This window comes from Orcinus orca, chromosome 14 (assembly GCF_937001465.1).
Source record: "Orcinus orca chromosome 14, mOrcOrc1.1, whole genome shotgun sequence".
NCBI classification, from domain to species: Eukaryota; Metazoa; Chordata; class Mammalia; order Artiodactyla; family Delphinidae; genus Orcinus; species Orcinus orca.
The window spans coordinates 59,008,337-59,028,880 of record NC_064572.1 but is presented as its reverse complement, the minus strand read 5'-3'; the positions used below and the strand labels follow the sequence as shown (position 1 = coordinate 59,028,880).

Below are 20,544 nucleotides of genomic sequence, written 5' to 3'. Positions count from 1 at the left end.
TCCATTGGTGTAAGTGAGGTGTTAAAGTCCCCCACTATTATTGTGTTACTGTCGATTTCCCCTTTTATAGCTGTTAGCATTTGCCTTATTTATTGAGGTGCTCCTATGTTGGGTGCATATATATTTATAATTGTTATATCTTCCTCTTGGATTGATCCCTTGATCATTATGTAGTGTCCTTCCTTGTCTCTTGTAACATTTTCTTTTAGAGTTCAGGTAGTGTTTTGGTTTATTAGTGTTGTCACAGTGACAGGAACACCCAGAGTAGGAAGAGGAACTCCTACTAGAACCTTTTTCTTACCATTCCCTTCCCCTGGGGCTCAGAGCCTCTAGGCTTTTCCTTTCCCCCTACTTCCAGGCCTTTCCTTTCCCCCTACTTCCAGGCCTTTCCTTGGCCCTTAGCATGCTAGGATGTGGCCAGGAATCAGAAAGGGATCCTTTTTCCAGCACTAGCTGTGTGCTGCATTCATGGAAAGTGGGAAGCTATACACAGGGATCCGTCTTGGGTACCAAGATTACCAGTTCCCATAGGGCTGGATCTCGGCTGTCTGGTAAACCAGTGGCACTTCACTGCCCCAGGGTGGTTGGCCATCCTTCTGGATTTTTTCCCAGTGCAGCAACTGCCACCATTCAGGATGGCTCCCCACATCTGGCACGGCCACCATGAGTTCTAGGAGCCAACAGGGCTTCCTCCTCAGAACAGTGCTCGGGCAATCTTCCTCCCTGTGGCCTTGATCTTGGGAAAAGAACCCCCTCCTCCCTCACTTGGGGGAGTTCCCGAGGCAGAAGGGCCACTGGCATGGCCCATTGTAGCAGTGGAGGGCCGTCACCGCTGCCGCAGGAGGAAATCGAGTGAAGCTCCATCCATAGCGTAGAAGACATTAGCCGAGGGGGGGATAGTCAGCTCTCGCTTCCCTGGGAGCAGCTGCACTAGCTCATACTCTGAAGCCACCGCAGAATCATGATTGTTTTTCTTAAGGACATGACTGATGACACTTGGAGCCTTGTCCTGGCTTGTCACCAAGATGCTCTTGTAGACACTGCCGTCTTCCCCTAGCTCCATCTGGACTTGGATGATGCGGCAATCAGAAGCCCCTGACCCAGACCCCCCTCCCCCATATCCAGCCCCCCTGGAGGCCCCTTCTGCACCCCCACTGAGTGGGGAGCCACAGGAGGCTGAGCAGCAGTGACCTCGAGAAGGCCTCAGGAAGGAAGTTGGGGGAGAGAGGTGGCTGGGGTCAGCGGGACTCTGCAGGGCTGGAGTGCTTTCCAGGGCGGAGTCCAGAGATGAGACAGACGGCCACTTCATGTGCTGGGCCAGCCGGGTCAGCAGTGGAGCGGGGATTCCAGGCACCTCCTCTGCCACCACACTGGGCCAGTCCCAGGAGACAAGGGGTGTGGGACCTCCAACAGAACCCAGCACCTCTGTCCACTGCGAGATGACCAGCGTAGGCCGAAGCACCCGCGGGGCAGGAGGGTCACTGGTACTGGATGGCTCCACCTCACAGGACACTTGATGGCTCTGGGCCTCTGTCAGTGGCTGGAGCCCCTGTAGCCACCGCTTGATATCGGGGTCAGGTCGGAGGTCATAGCCACGACATTTGTTCTGGAGCTGCCTCAGCTCAGAAAGGACAGTAAACTCCTTCCTCCGCTTGTCAAAACTGATGTATCCATTCTCCAGCTCGTCCTTGGAGGCTGCGTCCAGCATCACAAGGTCCTTCAAGAAGGTGCCAAGGTATGGGACCACACCCCCACCCTGGGAGCCAGACCTCGGGGACTTCTTGGAATTTGGCCCCAGAGAAGGCTACAGCTTCACCTCCTGCAGGAGGAGCTCCCGGCTCTGGGAATAATTATCCTCCTCGGAGAAAATCTGGCAGAGGCTGGAAAAGACTCTGAGGCTGTCCCTGGCTGCTTCCTCCCAGGCTGCCCGAAGCCTGTGGATGGTGCTGTATTGCAGGGCCAACACCACAGCATACACTGAAGAGAAGTTTCGGAGCAGACGGCACTCCTCTGCCACACGGATCCACTTCTCCAGCATCCGGGCCCTCTGGGGTGGACGGAGTGGCCGTATGGTCACCTCCTCAGGCCCCTCTATGGTTGAGGTAGCCCCCAGGACAGAGCTGACCACTGCCCCTGCCACCTTGTTAAACTGTATGACAGGAGCCCGGACAGATGGGCAGAGGTGGGAATGTCCTGGCCGGTCTCTGTGACCCCACAGACCCCCCAGGCACTGAGAGGGGACCAGATTGAGAAATAGCTCCGCATCTAGCAGGGTCAGCTGTTTGGCCAAGTGGTCAGCGAGGAACACCAGGACATCCATGGGGTCAGCAGGGGGATCGCCGGGGAGGGCCAGGGGCTTAGGAAGTTCGGGGGTCTGGGGGTCCACCCAGGACCGGAGGTTGCGGATGAGGTCAGCGCTGCCCCCCCCCCAACACCCTCCCCTGCTGCATACCCTGTCCGAAGCAAGAAGCTCTCAAGCTGGTCAATCTGACCCTTGACCTCAGAGCCAAAATCTTCAGGGTGAGAGGCCAGCCAGGTTGACAGTACAGAGATGGCTACCCCTTTTGTCCTCTCTAGCTCATCAGTAGGATGAGATTCAAGGGCTTCCAGCCTGTCAGCCATAAGCCCTAGCAGGGCAGGCGTGGAGGTGAAGGCCCGGTGAGTAGCCAGGAAGGCTGCTGTGAAGGTCACGTCAGTCCTTGATGTCCAGGCGTCCAGCAGGTGTCGGACCAGGGCCTCCAGAGTGCCAGCTCGGAGCCTCTGGGAGGAACACGGGGGAGGCCTCAGGGCCAAGGGATCAACAGGCCGATACTGGCGACTTGTGACAGTAAAGGTGACACCATCCTCCTCCTCGTCCCAGACAGACACAGGGGCCTCGTCATCTTCCTCCTCCTCCTCCTGCCCCCCGCCCACACCCCGGCCACCTGTGCCCCCACCCTCTTCGGGGTCTCGACTCCGGAAGCTGCTCAGCACGACTACCCCGGGGGGGCTCGTGTCCCAAAACAGCCGCAGGGGCCGCGGGAGCATGGCCGAGTGAAGGAATCAGTGGGGTCGGGCCATGGGGGCGCCTGCTCAGGACGGGTGGGGGCAGCGCGGGTCCCGGGCCACTGTTCCCGTAGGTCTCCGGCCCCTGATCCTCTTGTAACATTCTTTATTTTAAAGTCTATTTTGTCTGATATGACTATTGCTACTCCAGCTTTCTTTTGATTACCATTTGCATGCAATATCTTTGTCCATCCCCTCTCTTTCAGTCTGTATGTGTCCCTTGGTCTGAAGTGGGTCTCTTGTAGACAGCATATATATGGGTCTTGTTTTTGTATCCATTCAGCAAGCCTGTATCTTTTGGTTGGAGCATTTAATCCATTCACGTTTAAGGTAATTATCGATATGTATGTTCCTATGACCATTTTCTTAATTGTTTTGGGTTTGTTTTTGTAGGTCCTTTTCTTCTCTTGTGTTTCCCACTTAGAGAAGGTCCTTTAGCATTTGTTGTAGAGCTGGTTTGGTGGTGCTGAATTCTCTTAGCTTTTGCTTGTCTGTAAAGCTTTTGATTTCTGCATCGAATCTAAATGAGATCCTTGCCGGGTAGAGTAATCTTGGTTGCAGGTTCTTCCCTTTCATCACTTTAAGTATATCATGCCACTCCCTTCTGGCTTGTAGAGTTTCTGCTGAGAAATCAGCTGTTAATCTTATGGGAGTTTCCTTGTATGTTATTTGTTGTTTTTCCCTTGCTGCTTTCAATAATTTTTCTTTCTCTTTAATTTTTGCCAGTTTGATTACTGTGTGTCTCAGCATGTTTCTCCTTAGGTTTACCGTGTATGGGACTCGCTGCACTTCCTGGACTTGGGTGGCTATTTCCTTTCCACGTTAGGGAAGTTTTCAACTATAATCTCTTCAAATATTTTCTCTGGTCCTTTCTCTCTTCTCCTTCTGGGACCCCTATAATGCAAATGTTGTTGCGTTTAATGTTGTCCCAGAGGTCTCTTAGGCTGTCTTCATTTCTTTTCATTCTTTTCTCTTTATTCTGTTCCACAGCAGTGAATTCCACCATTCTGTCTTCTAGGTCACTTATCCGTTCTGCTGCCTCAGTTATTCTGCTATTGATTCCTTCTAGTGTATTTTTCATTTCAGTTATTGTATTGTTCGTCTCTGTTTGTTTGTTCTTTAATTCTTCTAGGTCTTTGTTGAACATTTCTTGCATCTTCTTGGTCTTTGCCTCCATTCTTTTTCCAAGGTCCTGGATCATCTTCACTATCGTTATTCTGAATTCTTTTTCTGGAAGGTTGACAATCTCCACTTCATTTAGTTGTTTTTCTGGGGTTTTATCTTGTTCCTTCATCTGGTATATAGCCCTCTGCCTTTTCATCTTGTCTATCTTTCTGTGAATGTGGTTTTTGCTCCACAGGCTGCAGGATTGTAGTTCTTCTTGCTTCTGCTGCCTGCCCTCTGGTGTCCCTGTAGCTTTAACAGCAACTTCAGCAACCTCATCAGTCTGCCTCAGTTAGCCCTTTTGAATAAACAAAGCTTGTCCTTTTGAATGTGACTTTAGTACTCTATAAACAAATCAGGCCTCCATTAGCTACAGTGATGCTGGCAGGGCCTGGAAACAGAGACCATTTTCCTCCTTTCTTTTTTCTTCATTTGGAGTTTCTAGACCTTTAATACAAACTTCAATTTTGTTGTTGTTTTCATTTTTTTAATTGTGGTAAAATACACTGAATATAAAATTGACCATTTTTACTATTTTTAAGTGTACAGTGTAGCATTAAGTACTTTCAAATTGTTGTGTAACCATCACCACCACTCATCTCCAGTTGTTGTTTTTTTAAAGTCCACTGGAGTAAAAATAATATATTTTCCAAGAGTATTTGAGGTTGAAAATTGAGGTAAATTCTTCCAAATTCTCCATAAAAAGATAAAGTCACAAGCGCTCATCTAAGAACAGCACTTCAGTTCCCGCTGACAAAAGCAGATGCCTGGGGACAGGCCACTTTCCCTTAGCAGCAGTTGGAAATCCTGGGAGCACCCAGCTCAGTGACCACAACACACCAACAGCTAAGGGCCTTTCCTAGAACTCATCTCCCCCAAAGCAATGTTGACAGCTGGTCTCCACTGAGGGCTTCTGATGTGCTGGGCACTCTGGTAAGTGAGTTAGTAGTATGATATTATTCCATTTAATCCTCACAACCATCCTCCAAGTAGGTGCCATCTCCATGTAACACATAAGGAAACAGGTGTAGAGAGAATACACTTGCCCAAAGTCTCAGAGCTGGCAAATGGCAGATCTGGGATTGAAATCAAAGCTGTCTGGTCCCTGGCCAGCATTCCACAGAAGTGGCAGCTTTTAATTAAGGCACGTGGTTTGGGACTGGATCAGTTTGGTGCCTTCGAGAGAAACGTGTGGGGTTCTGTGTGTGCCAGAATGTACAATGTTTGTGCTAAAGGAATATCTGACAGCTCGCTAACTGCCAGTGACAAACCAGCAATTAAGGAAGTGGTAAACCAAGCAGACCTCAACTCTACCTCCCCGCCAAGTCCACCAGGACAAAGGCATTTTCCCAGGGGACACAGGTACAGCTCATGATTCTTCAGTTCCTTAAGCCCTATGTTTGTTTGTTTCTGCAACGTGGTCGTTGCATATCTACATGGCAGTAGTTCCCAGACTTCAATGTCATGAGAACAGCCCAGGACGCCTGTTACCTGTGTAGATTCCCAGGTTCTGCAACCTGGAGGTTTGAACTGGGTATGCTCTGGGAGTGAGAACGGGGAGCCAGCATCCACAGGGGAGCCTGAGGCAGAGGCTGACAGATTCTGCTGTCGGGCTAGTCCTTCTTCACACGCTCTTCACAGCCAAGGAGGCAGCAGTTTTACCTGTTCAAGATGCTCACTCTACTCACTGAGTCAGCGAACTTCTATGAGGCAGCCACCCAAGTCAGAGGCTGTGCTGTCATAATTTAACATTTATTTTGTGACTATCTGGTTAATGATTATCTCCTCCACTAGACTATAACCTTCATGAGGGTCAGGACTTTGCCAGTCTTGCTCAGTGCTGTATCCCTAGGGCTTAAAGCAGAGTAGACGGTCAATGACTATTTATTAAATGAATAAATTGAGTGAAAGAGTATTAAAAAATAGGCAAAGACAAATGAAACCCAGTCCTTGTCCTCAATATGCTTACAAGCTGGGTAGCTGGGCAAGTAGACTCATCAGTACAATAAAGACTTCCTCTGTTTTGCCAGATGTGGCCCAGGCATGAGGCCACCACCTCCCCAGCAAGGCTGAACCCAGACTGGACCAGGCAGGAAGACGACAAGACTGGATCTTCAGGACTGGAGGGCTGACCAGAACAGGGCTAGAAGAGGGCAAGTCAGATGGGAAGAGGCAGGGAAAAAGATAAGTGGCGATTTGTCACCAGACAGATAGGCTACAAAGATGATAATGATAACACATGAGCTACCAACCACTGAGTACCTGCAATGGGCCAGCATCCTATTCCATACTTCACACTGCATTTACTTTATCCCACTTCATTCCTACAGTAATTTATGAGATATCAATTATCAGTTCTGTCTTACAAATGGAGAAACTGGGGCTCAGAGAAGTTATGTCCTGTGACTGTAAGAGCAGGGCTGAGGTTTAAACCCAGGCAGTGTGAACCCATGGCCCATGTTGTGTCACACTCTGAGCAGACAGAATAATTATCCCTGCAATAAGACAGGGATGAAGAATCAGAGGCAGTGGGTAGAGAGACAGCTGAAAGTCTTTCCATAGAGGGGCTTATGGCCACCACCCTCTTTAAACAGAAGCATGCAGAGGTTGTTCTCAACATTATATCCCAACGTGTTCCATCTTTATCCTAAAATGTCCTCTAAGAAATCTAATCACTAAGATCTGGTCAACCTAAGTGTCTCTCACATTATCTCCTTAATGCCTTAATTCCACAGACAATGCCTTAGTTCCAGGCTCAACTGCCTTGTCTACACAATGTCAGGAACATCCTAACTGGTCTTTCCTCCTAATCTGCTCTCCAGCCAAGAGGAATCTTGGAAACACAATCTGGGCGTAACCTTCCTGTTTGAAACCTTCGAAAACAGTGGTTGGCAAGCATGACTGCTCATTAGAATCACCTGGGAAGCTTTTAAAACATAGCAGTGCCTGGGCTTCACCCCAGAGATTCTGATTTAATTGACCCAGAGTAGGGCCCAGATATGAGTATTTTTAAAAAGCTTCCCAGGTGCTTTTAATATGGAGCCAATCTTGAGCACTACTAGAGTTGAATGGATGAGACATCCACTCCTGAGCTAGGCAAACTAAGCTCAGACTCAAGTCTCCTCTCCCACCATTCCTTCCTGCCCCATATTTAATATTCCAGCCATACTGAACTGCTGGTGATTCCCCAAGATCACTTGCTAATTTAGGCTGCCACTCTGTAACACATGGTATGGTCTTTGTAAAGAACATGTCCTACCTCACCTCCTGGGAAACTCCTAGTGTTCCTTATTACTTGGCCCCAAGGCTGCCGCCTCCATGAAGTCTTCATGTGACCAGGCACAATTGGTGACTCCTACCTCTGGGCTGCCATAGCACTGCACCTACCTCTGTATTAATATGTCTCTATTGTTCTGAAACTATTTGTACAAACGACTCTCCCCCTACAAAAAGCAATAGGTATAGTGATGCTTCAGATACCTCTTGTGGCCACTTCACATGTCCTTGACCAACCTTCTTACTCCAGCTCCACCTGTACCTTCTCATCTCTCTATTTCTTCTCAGGGTCTTCTCTCCTACCACCTAGTAGGTCACCTGTGGTACCCACATAGCCCTTCTGACACATGTGCAAAACTGGAAGTGCCCAGGAGTTAACAACCTCTGGGACGACCCTTGACCAACAGGGGATGAGAACCAGGAGATAAATCCCTAGGGTAGATCATTCTGAAGTGCTTTCTCCACGGCTCTTCAGAGGGTCCTAGTGGGATCAAGCCACTGACATTGCTATAAAGGTACACTTCAGATGCCAAAGACCTTGCTCCGTTTTTCCAGGCAAACACAATAACACAGAATCACGGCAGTCTTGAAGACAAACATCATGAATGACGGAAGGTCATCCACGACCACGGGTATTCACCGAGAACACAGAGCCTAAGTCTGTCATGGATTTTGCCTCCTAGGCAGTCTCCCTCTCCAGTGATGCAATAATGAAGATATAAAAAGGTCAAATCAAGAAGGCAATCATGTACTTTTGGAGCTGGTAAACAAATAGCAAAACCAAGATGTCATGAGCCTTAAGTTGTGAGTGAAGTTTTGCCAGGAGAGCCAATATCACTCAATATTAAAAAGCAAGAGACCATTGACAATGAGACAGTATCAGCCTTCTGTGCTGACAAAGGGACTGCTGTGCACAGCCCCACTGGGTTGAATCTGCGTGGCAAACGGATGCCAATGTAATATCCAGGCCTCTGCTATATAGCAAATGGCTTGGGTGGTTGGCAATAGTTTCAGAGGCCTGGCATATGCATCCATTTTTCCAGGCTCACAGTTTGGTATCTTCAAATGCAAAAAAATATATACTTCTGTATATGTATTCCAGGGCCTCCGTAGTCAAGTTAACTTCTGCCCACATGTACGTATGCCTTCATTAGCATATTGGTCCCATGGCCCTGAAGATTTATTTATTATAATTCAAATGAAAGTTTAACATTGGTGTATTTGCAATACAAATTTAAACTTACCATATGTTTCTAAATTAATGGATTAAATAAAACGATGACCATATTACAAGGTATTAGTGAGCTATCCATGTCTCTGAAATTCTACTTTGATGAATTTGAAAGGAAGCAGAAATAAATCACAGCAGAGTTAATGACCCTAATTATTTTTAATGATACTAACTAGCTCTTCAAATGTGGAAATTTCACAAGAAGTCTGTTCATCCATGAATTCATTTCAAATTACTATATTTGATACATGTATGTGTTCTCTGGGGTCTTTTTTAAGTTGATTTTATAATTGATTTATTTAATATTTTGGAGATGAGGAACAAGTCTTCTCCACAATCTTTGTCTCCCAAAGTGCTTTATACAGAGCTGTCTAATAAATTTTATAACTTTGGTGATAGTGATAATAACAGAGTAAGGGGACTTCCCTTGTGGCGCAGTGGTTAAGAATCCGCCTGTCAACACAGGGGACATGGGTTTGAGCCCTGATCCCGGATGATCCCACATTCTGTGGAGCAACTAAGCCCGTGTGCCACAACTACTGAGCCTGTACTCTAAAACCCGCGTGCCACAACTACTGAGCCTGACTGCCACAACTACTGAAGCCCACGTGCCTAGAGCCCATGCTCCACAACAAGAGAAGCCACCACTATGAGAAGCCTGCGCACCGCAACTAAGAGTAGCCCCCACTCACCACAACTAGAGAAAGCCTGCGTGCAGCAATGAAGACCCAACACAGCCAAAAAATAAATAAATAAAATAATAATGGAGTAAAAAGAACAAAGAATGCAGTGTTCAATAAACAAAGAGTTCACTGTTTCCACAATGAAACAGTGAGTAAGAAGCAGAGATAGCACTAGATCGTAGAATACCAGCACAGTATATCACAGATCTGGATGTGGTGAATAAAAGCATTTGTCTCTATTAGAATATTGATTTAATCAATTTGCTGAACAATCATCTTCCCACTACTAATTGATTCAAGGCGTTCTTTCCTTCAGAATGAGCATCCGCTGCCATTTTACTTGCCTAGTTCCACGGAGACTGACTTGCTCCTGGGCTTCCAGAACCGCAACTTCTACTGTATGCTCTGACTTACCATAACCTCACTTTCCCTCCGCCCCACCCAGGGCCCCTCAAACACATGTGCGTGCACACACACACACACACACACACACACACTCAGGGGTTTGAGTTACCTTAACATTTTCTGGCAGTGGTTTGTTCTGGGTCAGCCCCAGAGCGAGCAGTGCTACCACAGCGATGACACAGGAGAAGCCAAGGATGCCCAGTATGTTTTTAGAGCAAAATATCTTCACTTCAGACTCTAAAAACGAAAGAAGAATAGGAAATATCAACAAGAAATCAATAGACATTGATTTTCTTCCCCTTTCTATATGGCCTTGTGCTGGCTTTCTGGAGACAGCAAAGATAGATAAAAGCTGATCTTTATCCATGAGGCACTTGCAAAGTAATTGGGAAATAATACAAGAACAAAAGGATTTGTCTGTACTGTGACGAGGGCCAAAACTGAGTTAGTGGCTATGGTAAGGAGAATGGGCAGAATTAGATTGGTGATCAGATATGGGATGAGGAGAAGGAAAAATCCCAAACTGGCAGCTTGTTTAATAGGTCATGTAGGTCTATCAAGGTTCAAGTAACAAAGAAAGCAAGGACAGCCCTCCTCATTTCTAAAATCTACCGGAAAATGAGCATGATATTAAAAAGTATTCAGAGTGTATCATCGAACATCGTAGTCCCTCTACTTCATGACATTTCCTGGCTTTGACACTTTCCTTCACTTCAACCACGCTTATATGTTAAGTAATTGGTAACAGCATAGGGGCTGTGGAGTCTTGAACATTTCATCATTCACATTATCTTGTCTATCCTGTTCATACTCTTACCATCATGGGACATAAAAAGTTCCAGAAGGAGAATTCTATAAAAGGCAAATTTACTTTCATCAGGATAAATAGAGCCTATAGCAGAGGTGAACAGGAAATGGAATGGTTACACCATTCCCTCCATTCTCATCCTTCCTCTCTCAGCTTCCCAAGCTATCCTCAAGCCTTTTTCTTAGGCTTTGGGGAAGAAAGATAGGATCAAGTAATAAGAAAGCATGTGGAAATGAGATGGGTTCTCCAAAATAGTTTTCACTTCTCTAAGGACAGGGGAAGGGATTAAAGCAACTGAAAGAGGAACCTGCGTCCCCTCCTCCTCTTTCCCTCTTTCTCAGCAGCTGTGGCTGCACCAATACAGGAGCTCCCCTTCGAGCTTGTGAGCACAGGTTGGACTTAATCCAAAGGACTGGAACTGCCTGGGTCTCCAGTCTGCATCCATCTTTAGAATCTTGGACCAGTTTGTACCCATCAGACCGATCAGTACAAAACTTAGGAGAAAAAGTTTTATCAACACCATTATCTATTGCTTCCAAACAAGGGAATCATAAATGAAATATACAGCACTTCCCCCCTTCTCGCTTCCCAAAAGAACCTCAGTTTTGTTCAGATGCCTGCCACTCCCCCAAGCAGCCCATACACCTCCTAGAAAGGGGCTGACTGTTCTGCATAATCTCATTCCCTCGCCAGTGACTGGTTCAACAGTGGGCATATACTCTCAAAATGGCCTGTGAGACCCTGGAGGAAGTCTGCTGGGGCAAGCCTAGGAAAAGAAAGGAAGCATTCTCTCTTCTTCCTCAGACACTGTCCAGCCAAGGATGGCTGAGCAGAGAGATGGAAAGAACTTGAGTTCTTAAAGCATTTTGAGCTGCTAAAACAGCTAACCCTGATCTGATCCTCCCATGAGACTTACGCTTTGATCCAATTAGAGTCATGATTTAAAGACCTTGAAGCCAAAACATCCTGGTGTGGCAGAAACGTCCTTTTTGCTGCCAGGGCTCTGGAATTTGGAAAAGAGCCCCCTAAGTACTGCCTACCTACATGAGTACTACCTACCTCACTTCCCAAAGTCGTGATATTGACAAACACAGCTTACAACAAGCACGTTTTAGACGAAACATTACATATCTAATACCCGAGGGTTGCACACTGCAGCAATGTTTCTACTATAATAGAACTTTGAATGCTTTCCTCCTTCAAACTGTCCAAAAGGTCTACCTAGTCGTTTCCGTAAATACAACAATTTTGATTATATCATTTTCCTTCTATTCATTCAGGCACTAATCTTAGTAGCCAATGAAAATGACCAACAAGGTCCCTGATCTTTGGAGTTCACATCTAGTTGGGGAGATAGATGAACCAGAAAAGAAGTATGCAAATAAGTGACTTCAGGTCATGAAAAGTGTTGAGGAGAAATTAAAACCAAGGAATGTTACAGAGTGACTTGCAGCAGAGTTGGGGTGGGGAGATCAGACTGAGGGTCAGGAAAGGCTCTCTGAGAAGGTGATGTTTGAGCTTAGACCTGGATGATGAGAAAACAACAGCTATGAGAAGGAGAAAGAACATTCCAGGAAGAGGAAGTATCAACTGCAAAAGCCCTGAGGTGGGAAATAGATTGATATGACTCTAGTTGTTTCTTCCTTTTCTTAATGAGAATATTTACTAACTCATTATTATCACTGAACAGTTGAAAGTGTACTTTTCCAGGGAACCCACCTATACTGTTGGTGGGAATGTAAGTTGGTGCAGCCACTATGGAAAACAGTAAGGAGGTTCCTCAGAAAACTAAAAATAGAGTCGCCATATGATCCAGCAATCCCACTGCTGGCATATAACCAGACAAAACTAAAACTATAATTCAAAAAGATACATGCAATCAAGACAGTATGGTGCTGGCACAGAAACAGAAATATAGATCAATGGAACAGGATAGAAAGCCCAGAGATAAACCCACACACATATGGTCACCTTATCTTTGACAAAGGAGGCGAGAATATACAATGGAGAAAAGACAGCCTCTTCAATAAGTGGTGCTGGGAAAACTGGACAGCTACATGTAAAAGAATGGAATTAGAACACTTCCTAACATCATACACAAAAATAAACTCAAGATGGATTAAAGACCTAAATGTAAGGCCAGACACTATAAAACTCTTAGAGGAAAACATAGGCAGAAAACTCTATGACATAAATTACAGCAAGATCCTTTTTGACCCACCTCTTAGAGTAATGGAAATAAAAACAAAAACAAACAAATGGGACCTAATGAAACTTAAAAGCTTTTACACAGCAAAGGAAACCATAAACAAGATGAAAAGACAACCCTCAGAATGGGAGAAAATATTTGCAAAGGAAGCAATTGACAAAGGATTAATCTCCAAAATATACAAGCAGCTCATGCAGCTCAATATCAAAAAAACAAACAACCCAATCCAAAAATGGGCAGAAGACCTAAACAGACATTTCTACAAAGAAGACATACAGATGGCCAACAAGAACATGAAAAGCTGCTCAACATCACTAATTATTAGAGAAATGCAAATCAAAAGTACAATTAGGTATCACCTCACACCAGTTAGAATGGGCATCATCAGAAATTCTACAAACAACAAATGCTGGACAGGGTGTGGAGGAAAGGGAACCCTCTTGCACTGTTGGTTGGAATGTAAATTGATACAACCACTATGGAGAACAGTATGGAGATTCCTTAAAAAACTAAAAATAGAACTACCATATGACCCAGCAATCCCACTACTGGGAATATACCCTGAGAAAACCATAATTCAAAGAGATACATGTACCACAATGTTCACTGCAGCACTATTTACAATAGCCAGGACATGGAAACAACCAAAATGTCTATCGACAGATGAATGGATAAAGAAGATGTGGCACATGTATACAATGGAATACTTCTCAGCCATAAAAAGGAAAGAAATTGAGTTACGTGTAGTGAGGTGGATGGACTTAGAGTCTGTCATACAGAGTGAAGTAAGTCAGAAAGAGAAAATAAATACTGTATGCTAACTCATATATATGGAATCTAGAAAAAAGGTACTGATGAACCTGGGCAGGAATAAAGATGCAGATGTTGAGAACAGACTTGAGGACACAGCGGGGGAAGAGGAGGCTGGGATGTAGTGAGAGAGTAGCATTGACATATATACACTACCAAGTGTAAAATAGATAGCTAGTGGGAAGCTGGTGCATAGCACAGGGAGATCAGCTCGATGCTTTGCGACGACCTAGAGGGGTGGGATAGGGAGGGTGAAAGGGAGGCTCAAGAGGGAGGGGATATGGGGATATATGTATGCATATAGCTGATTCACTTTGTTGTACAGCAGAAAGTAACACAACACTGTAAAGCAATTATACTCCAATAAAGATTAAAAAAAAAAGACATATGCACCCCTATGTTCATAGCAGCACTACTCATAATAGTCAAAACATGGAAGCAACCTAAATGTCCATCAACAGATGAACGGATAAAGAAGATGTGGTGTATATATACAATGGAATACTACCCAGCCATAAAAAAGAACAAAATAATGCCATTTGCAACAACATGGATACACAGCTAGAGATTATCATACTAAGTGAAGTAAGTCAGAAAGAGAAAGACAGATACCATATGATATCACTTATATGTGGAATCTAAAAAAATGAACTTATCTACAAAACAGAAACAGACTCACAGACATAGAGAACAAACTTGTGGTTGCCAAGGGGGAGGGGGGGAGGTAGCGGGATGGACTGGGAGTTTGGGGTTAGTAGATGCAAACTATTACGTTTCGAATGGATAAACAACAAGGTCCTACTGTATAGCACAGGGATCTATATCCAATCTCCTTAGATAAACCATATTGGAAAAGAATGTAAAAAAAAGAATGTGTATATGTGTGTATAACTGAGTCACTGTGCTGTACAGCAGAAATTAGCACAACACTGTAAATCAACTGTACTTCAGTAAAAAAATAGAGAATAAAAATAAGGAAGTATACTTTTCCACATTTGCCCAGTTTTTGCAATGATATCCATATTATTAGAATATATTCAAGGCTTTCATCATATTTGTCTTATTAAAGATATGATAAGAAAAAGAACTTAGATCAGAGAGGAAGTTTAGGAATTTTTCATACACAATTTTCAAAAGCTGTATTATCAAAAAAATAATGGCTAAGTTTGTTTTTCATGTGACCGACTAGATTACCCAGAGAGGAATAATTAAAATACTGTGTTTTCTATGAACCATGGCAGGTAATTTTCAAAAGTCCTTATCACATGAAGGAAGCCAGACTCTTCTTAGGAATTGGTAGCAGACGCGGGGGTCTAGGTGGACATATCTAGGATGTATTCATAAAAGGGAACCACTTCAGTAACTGCCCTCTCTTCCCAGGCCCCAGAGCTCTTTCAGATGCCATGACTGCTACAGTCAAGTTCTGTTACAGAAAATTCACAATGACTGTATTTCCCCCTGAAAAGCTATTCATTTCCCTTGTGGATAACAGAAACGTGACTTATATCATACAATGTGAAACAGTATTTCAAAAAACAATTTCAAGGAACATTTTTACCAAAAATATCTATCAACAGCAAAGTGTTGTATTTGTTTTCCTTTGAATTGTCTCACTATCCTAGAGAATTCAAGACTGCCACTTCCCTCCCATTCTCCTCCTTTCATATGACAAATGAGAAAGCTTTTCTGTTTGAGGTGAGAGCCAGGTAGAAATGTCAGCTCTTCACTTGACAGAGACAAAAGTGAAGGAAATTCAAGCTCTGAGAAAACACAGACTGATTTCAAGCCAATTAGCTATTTCAGAGGCAAAAAAAAAAAAAGCTGATTCTTTTTCATTCTTACAGAAACAGCCATCATGACATCCACAGCTGGCATCCTATTAATGATTAAAATTATGTAATCTGTCCTTAGTCAAAATTCTGCTATACAGAGAAATCCCAGCACCTCTACTTCATGATACCAAACATTATCCTAAAATTTTACTCCATTAATAAAAAGATTTGGGGTGTTGACAGATGTGGTGGGTTTTTGGCAAAAACAACAAAAGTTTTGCTCTGCGGATTCAGTGAGACTCACTAGATTCAAATCACTTCCAACTTCTGATGGGTCACATCCGGACCAAGCTTGGCTTGTCACATAGAGAACAAAGCAGCCAATACAGACAAGCACTGGAGAGTAAACATCAGTGCAGTGCTGTGGTCCTTCCTGTGTTTACACAGCCCAGTGATAGAAGAATCACTGAAGCTCAGGGGACTGGTCCTAATCTGGCTTTGCCATTTCCCCAACATCTAGAGTCTCTGCCCCCTTTCTGCGATCTTCCTTCCTCTCCATCACGGAGGAGTTCTTGGTGACACGCATTTAGATTGTTCTCCCACTCAAGGGCTTTAAGATCCTTTCCCAGGTGCTTCATTCCAGGGCCCTTAGACCCAACCTCTTCTATGGTGGTATCCACCCCCCTGTTCCAGTCACCCCCACCTCTTCTACAATAGCCCTTTCTGGTATCTCCCTAATTCCCTTTCCTATCAGAATCCATCCTTCATGCGGCTGCAGAATTCCTCCATAATTGACATTCCCAGGGTTCTCCCTAATTAAGAATTTAATGTAGCTTCCTTCTGCTTGCCAGATGAAAGCCTCACTGGTCTACTTGGACCCCTCAGCCCTTCAGAAATTTAAGCCCTTCCCATCTCACCATTCCAATAAGCAGATGTGTGTGCCCGAGATCATAATGCCTGACATTATGACCACTAGACTGTAAGATCCTTAAGTGAAGGGACTTTTTTTTCTGGCTCATTCATTGCTATATCCCTAGTTGAATGAATAAATGAATTTTGGATTCTGACATTTGTCAACATGAGATTTCCTTCAGTTGGAATTCTATTCCCCTCTTTCTCCACCAAATCTTTTTCCTTGTCACCTTCAAAATCAAGCTCCCCTCTGTATGCTTCAAAGCTCAGTTGTTCCAGTAGTCCTCTCTTCATGTGCTACCTCTGGATAGTTAATGGATTGGCCTATTTCGGTTTGGGAGTTCTATAGTTGTTGTTTCATTCATTGTTCAATTAGTCAACAATTATTTATTGAATGCATTATACTGTTCACAGACCTGCCCTGGGCTCTGAGCTACAGCAGTGAACAAATCAAATAAGCATCCCCATCCTCATGGTGCTCAGATGTTAGTCTGAAAGAAAAGATAATAAGCAAGATAAGTAAAATTTATAGTATGTTACATAATTATAAGTGCTAAGGAGAGAGAAAAAGCAGGTGAAGAGGCAGGATAGGGTAATTAGGAAAGACCTGAGATGGTGATATTAAAAGTGATAGGAATAAAGAGAAAGCAAGCATACCACTTGGGCAATAGAATTTAAGGTAACTGGAACTGCATGTGCAAAGGACCTGGGGTGGAACAGTGCCTGGCCATAAGGCCAGTGTGGCTGGATGAGTGATGAAAGGGAAAATAGTAAGAGATGGTCAGGGGTGGGGTCACTGGGTGCCTTGCTTGTGGGGCCTTGCAGGTTCTGGTGAGGGCTTTGTCTTACTCTAAGTGATCCGACTTACTTCTAATCATTTGTATAATTTACACTCAGCACCATAGGGGTAAACAAGGAACCACCAGGAATCTTTGAAGTACCTGGATAGGAAGGGTGTGGTCTTTTAGGCGGCGCACCGCTGTCTCTTGTGATGAGGTGCTGAGGCACCCCCGTGAAGTCAGGTCATAGGACAACCACACAGTCAAGTGTGGACAGAGCGTGGTTCTGCTTGTGCCAAGACCAGAGCTGAGAAGACGCATCCAGGAGGAGCAAGTACCATATCATGATAGGTCTTCTCTATACCTTCTGGGCTTCTTGGTGACCCAGGACTGGTGAATCTTTGCTGAGAGAGCACCATTATGAGGGGTCGCCAAGCCAACAGTCACCAGGATCCATCAGTAGAAAGCCAAACTCCACAGACTTCTGAAGGGTGGCTCAAGCTAGAGCAGAGTCCAAACAACCTCGCCTTTGCTCAGTCTCTCTAAGCCTCCAATTCCTTGCATGCAAAATGGGAGTCACAATAGTACGGAATTCATAGGGTTGCTAGGTAAGAGTCAGTGAGCAAACAATTTAAATAACAACCTACAAAAGAGCCCTCGATGCATTCCAGATTCTGCTCTCAGCACTTTAAACACAGCAACTAATTTAACCTTCACAACACTCCTGTGAGGTAGTACTATTATCATCATCTGTATCAGTCTCCTAGGGCTGCCACAACAAATTACCACAAACATGGTGACTTAAAACAATAGAATTTTACTCTCTCACAATTCCGGAGGCCAGAAGTCCAGAATCAAGGTGTTAACAGGGCCAAAGACTCTGGAGAGATTCCTTTCTTGCCTTCTCCAGCTTCTGGTAGCTCCCGGCATTCCTTGGTTTATGGCTGCATCACTCCAATATCTGCCTCTGTCTGCACATAGCCTTTTTCCCTGTCTCTGTGTGTATCAGATTTCCCTCTCCTTTCTCTTAGGAGGACACCAGTCATTAGATTTAGGGTCCATCCTAAAGCCAGAATGATCTCAAGATCCTTAATTACATCTGCAAAGACTTTACTTCCAAATAAGGTCACAAATTACAGGTACTATTATTATCCTCATTATTGTCACTTTACAGGTGAGGAAACTGAGTCAGAGAGAGGTTAAGAAGATTGCCCAAACTTACACTGATGTAAATGTTGGGACCAGGAGTTAAAATCAGGCATTCTGGATCCAGAGGCCAGGCTTTTAGCCACCACCCTACCCTACACCACATGACTGAGGCTTAGTACGGTGCCTGTTGTGTGGCACTAGCGCTGTACGTAGAAGCCAACCTCATTATCCAGAAGCGAAAAGTGACTGACTTTGAGGATTTGGCTGAAGGGGCTGTCTGGACTGTTGTCACTGATGACACCAGACAATGTTATATTTTTAAAATATGAAATCTTAGAGAACGGACTGGAGGGCACAGTGGGGGAAGGGGAAGCTGGGACGAAGTGAGAGAGTAGCACTGACATATACACACTACCAAATGTAAAATAGCTAGTAGGAACCTGCTGCATAGCACAGGGAGATCAGCTCGATGCTTTGTGACCACCTAGGGGGTGGGATAGAGAGGATGGAAGGGAGGCTCAAGAGGGAGAGGATATGGGGACATATGTATACATATAACTGATTCACTTTGTTGTACAGCAGAAACTAACACAATATTGTAAAGCATTTATACTCTAATAAAGATGTGAAAAAATAAAATAAAATATGAAGTCTCTCAGTCCCTGATGGTCAGAAGCTAGCAGCTAAGAGGCAGAGGCTGGGATTACAGTTCCTAGGGAGGTTAAGGGACTTGCTCAAAGTCACACAGCTTGCAATTGGCAGAGCAGTGACTGGATCCAAGTCTCTCAACTCTACTCCACTGCCTTAAGCACTGCCCTGCATTAGAGATGCATAGAAATTACTCAGCTTCATTCCTTCTCAGGTGACACAATGCAAAAGAACTCACCCAAAGTTCTGTTCAAATAGAAAGATCTTACATTTCACACACCCCCCCCATATTCTCCCAATTAATAAATCCAGAGTCAAGTTTGAGGATAAAGCAGTTTAATTTGGTGGGGTTTTTTTCCTGCCTGCTTTTAGGTCGAGGAAGTCAGTACAATGTCAATAAATAGACAAATGCTAAAAATGTACTTCAAGGCCTCAATGATGACCAGTTAGTTAAAGGGTGAAAAGTAAAGGAGAGGGAGGGAAAACAAGATAGACACAGGCTTGGGAGAAGGAGCCAGAGAATAAGAAGGGAAGGGATAGGCGGGGGTGGGAATAGAAAGAGAGGTAGAGAGTCAGGTTATTGAGTAAATACCCATGGTCCTGTTCCACTGAACTCCTGAACCCAAGACTTCAGAGAAAGTTACTTGCTTTTACTTAATGATCTTTTGTTTCTGCTCTTTGAGATGTTAATTAGCTGGTTAGTCTCCGTTCACAGCTCTTTAGTTAGAAAAGGAGTGCATTTATCCTAACAAAGTAGACTGGCTGATCCTGAGTGGGCGCCTCAGAGGTTCAGCTTTGGGTGGGAAGAGCCCATTTAGTGACCCGGGTCAGTGGAACCGGGGTGGGAGTGCACAAGCTCTTCCTGCAAATCAGACTCTGCCAACTCCACACTCTCCATCCCACCATTCCTTTTGCTGTGGGCTGTGCTCTTCTCAGATTAGCAGCAAGTAACTAACTGACTTGGCACTGATGTGCCTGACTCTAAAAACGTTAATGACTGCAAAAATCAAATGCCAACAGAGGATCTGGGTGTGGGAAATAAGGAAGCAAAGGAATCCCCTTCCCTCTCTCTCCTTCTCCTTACTTCCTCCCACCATTCCGTCTACCTCCTCACCCACACCCCTTCTGGCCTTTCCTGAATTCTTTTACCCACAGACTGAATGGAGCACAATAGGTCTTTGCGGACATCGTCGAATCCCATACTCAAGTATAGGGTTGGCAAGAAGAGGGTTGTTTCTGGCAGAGTGATATCATTGAGACTGCAGACAGGAATTCCGTGTCTCAGCCAACCAGTGTTAACAATCTCGTGTATTGATGGTCTCTGCAATAAACACATTGCTCCCGCTAAACAAATCATCTTCCACATCTGAAATTGAAGAATTGTGCCCTGGGGATTCTACCTTTTCTCAAAGCAGCTGCGTTTGTCAACAAGCCTTGGGTATGTGTTGCTGGTGAGAAAGACTGAGACAATCTGTGCTGGCCAAATATCACTAGTGTGGGGGTCAGAGTGGGGATGGGGTGAACTGATTCACCCACGTTTCCCAGCCTTACAGCCCCCTGTCTTCTACATCTCACATTTGTAAGTTACCTTATTTCTACCTCCTCAGTTTTGTACCTATGAGGTACAAAAGTCAGAAGCAACATAAAAATATT

At 44.7% G+C, this 20,544-nt stretch overlaps 2 protein-coding genes across 5 annotated transcripts in view; both read right to left on the bottom strand.

Moving 5' to 3' along the window:
* ENTPD1 (ectonucleoside triphosphate diphosphohydrolase 1) overlaps positions 1-20,544 on the bottom strand; it is a 112,498-nt gene that overhangs the window by 23,217 nt on the left and 68,737 nt on the right. For all 4 annotated transcript variants that reach the window (XM_033425642.2, XM_033425639.2, XM_033425638.2 and 1 more), the window contains one exon: positions 9,914-10,041. Coding sequence is in view for 2 of the 4 variants with exons in the window: in XM_033425639.2 (XP_033281530.1) it covers positions 9,914-10,041 (128 nt within the window). In the remaining 2 variants the exon portion in view is untranslated. The remainder of the gene's footprint in view (positions 1-9,913; positions 10,042-20,544) is intronic.
* Positions 199-3,155, bottom strand: LOC101284237 (ral guanine nucleotide dissociation stimulator-like 2). Its single transcript, XM_012532560.3, is given in 2 exon segments — positions 199-2,428; positions 2,431-3,155. Coding segments are annotated over 2 exon segments (2,331 nt in total). The 5' UTR covers positions 3,028-3,155; the 3' UTR covers positions 199-694.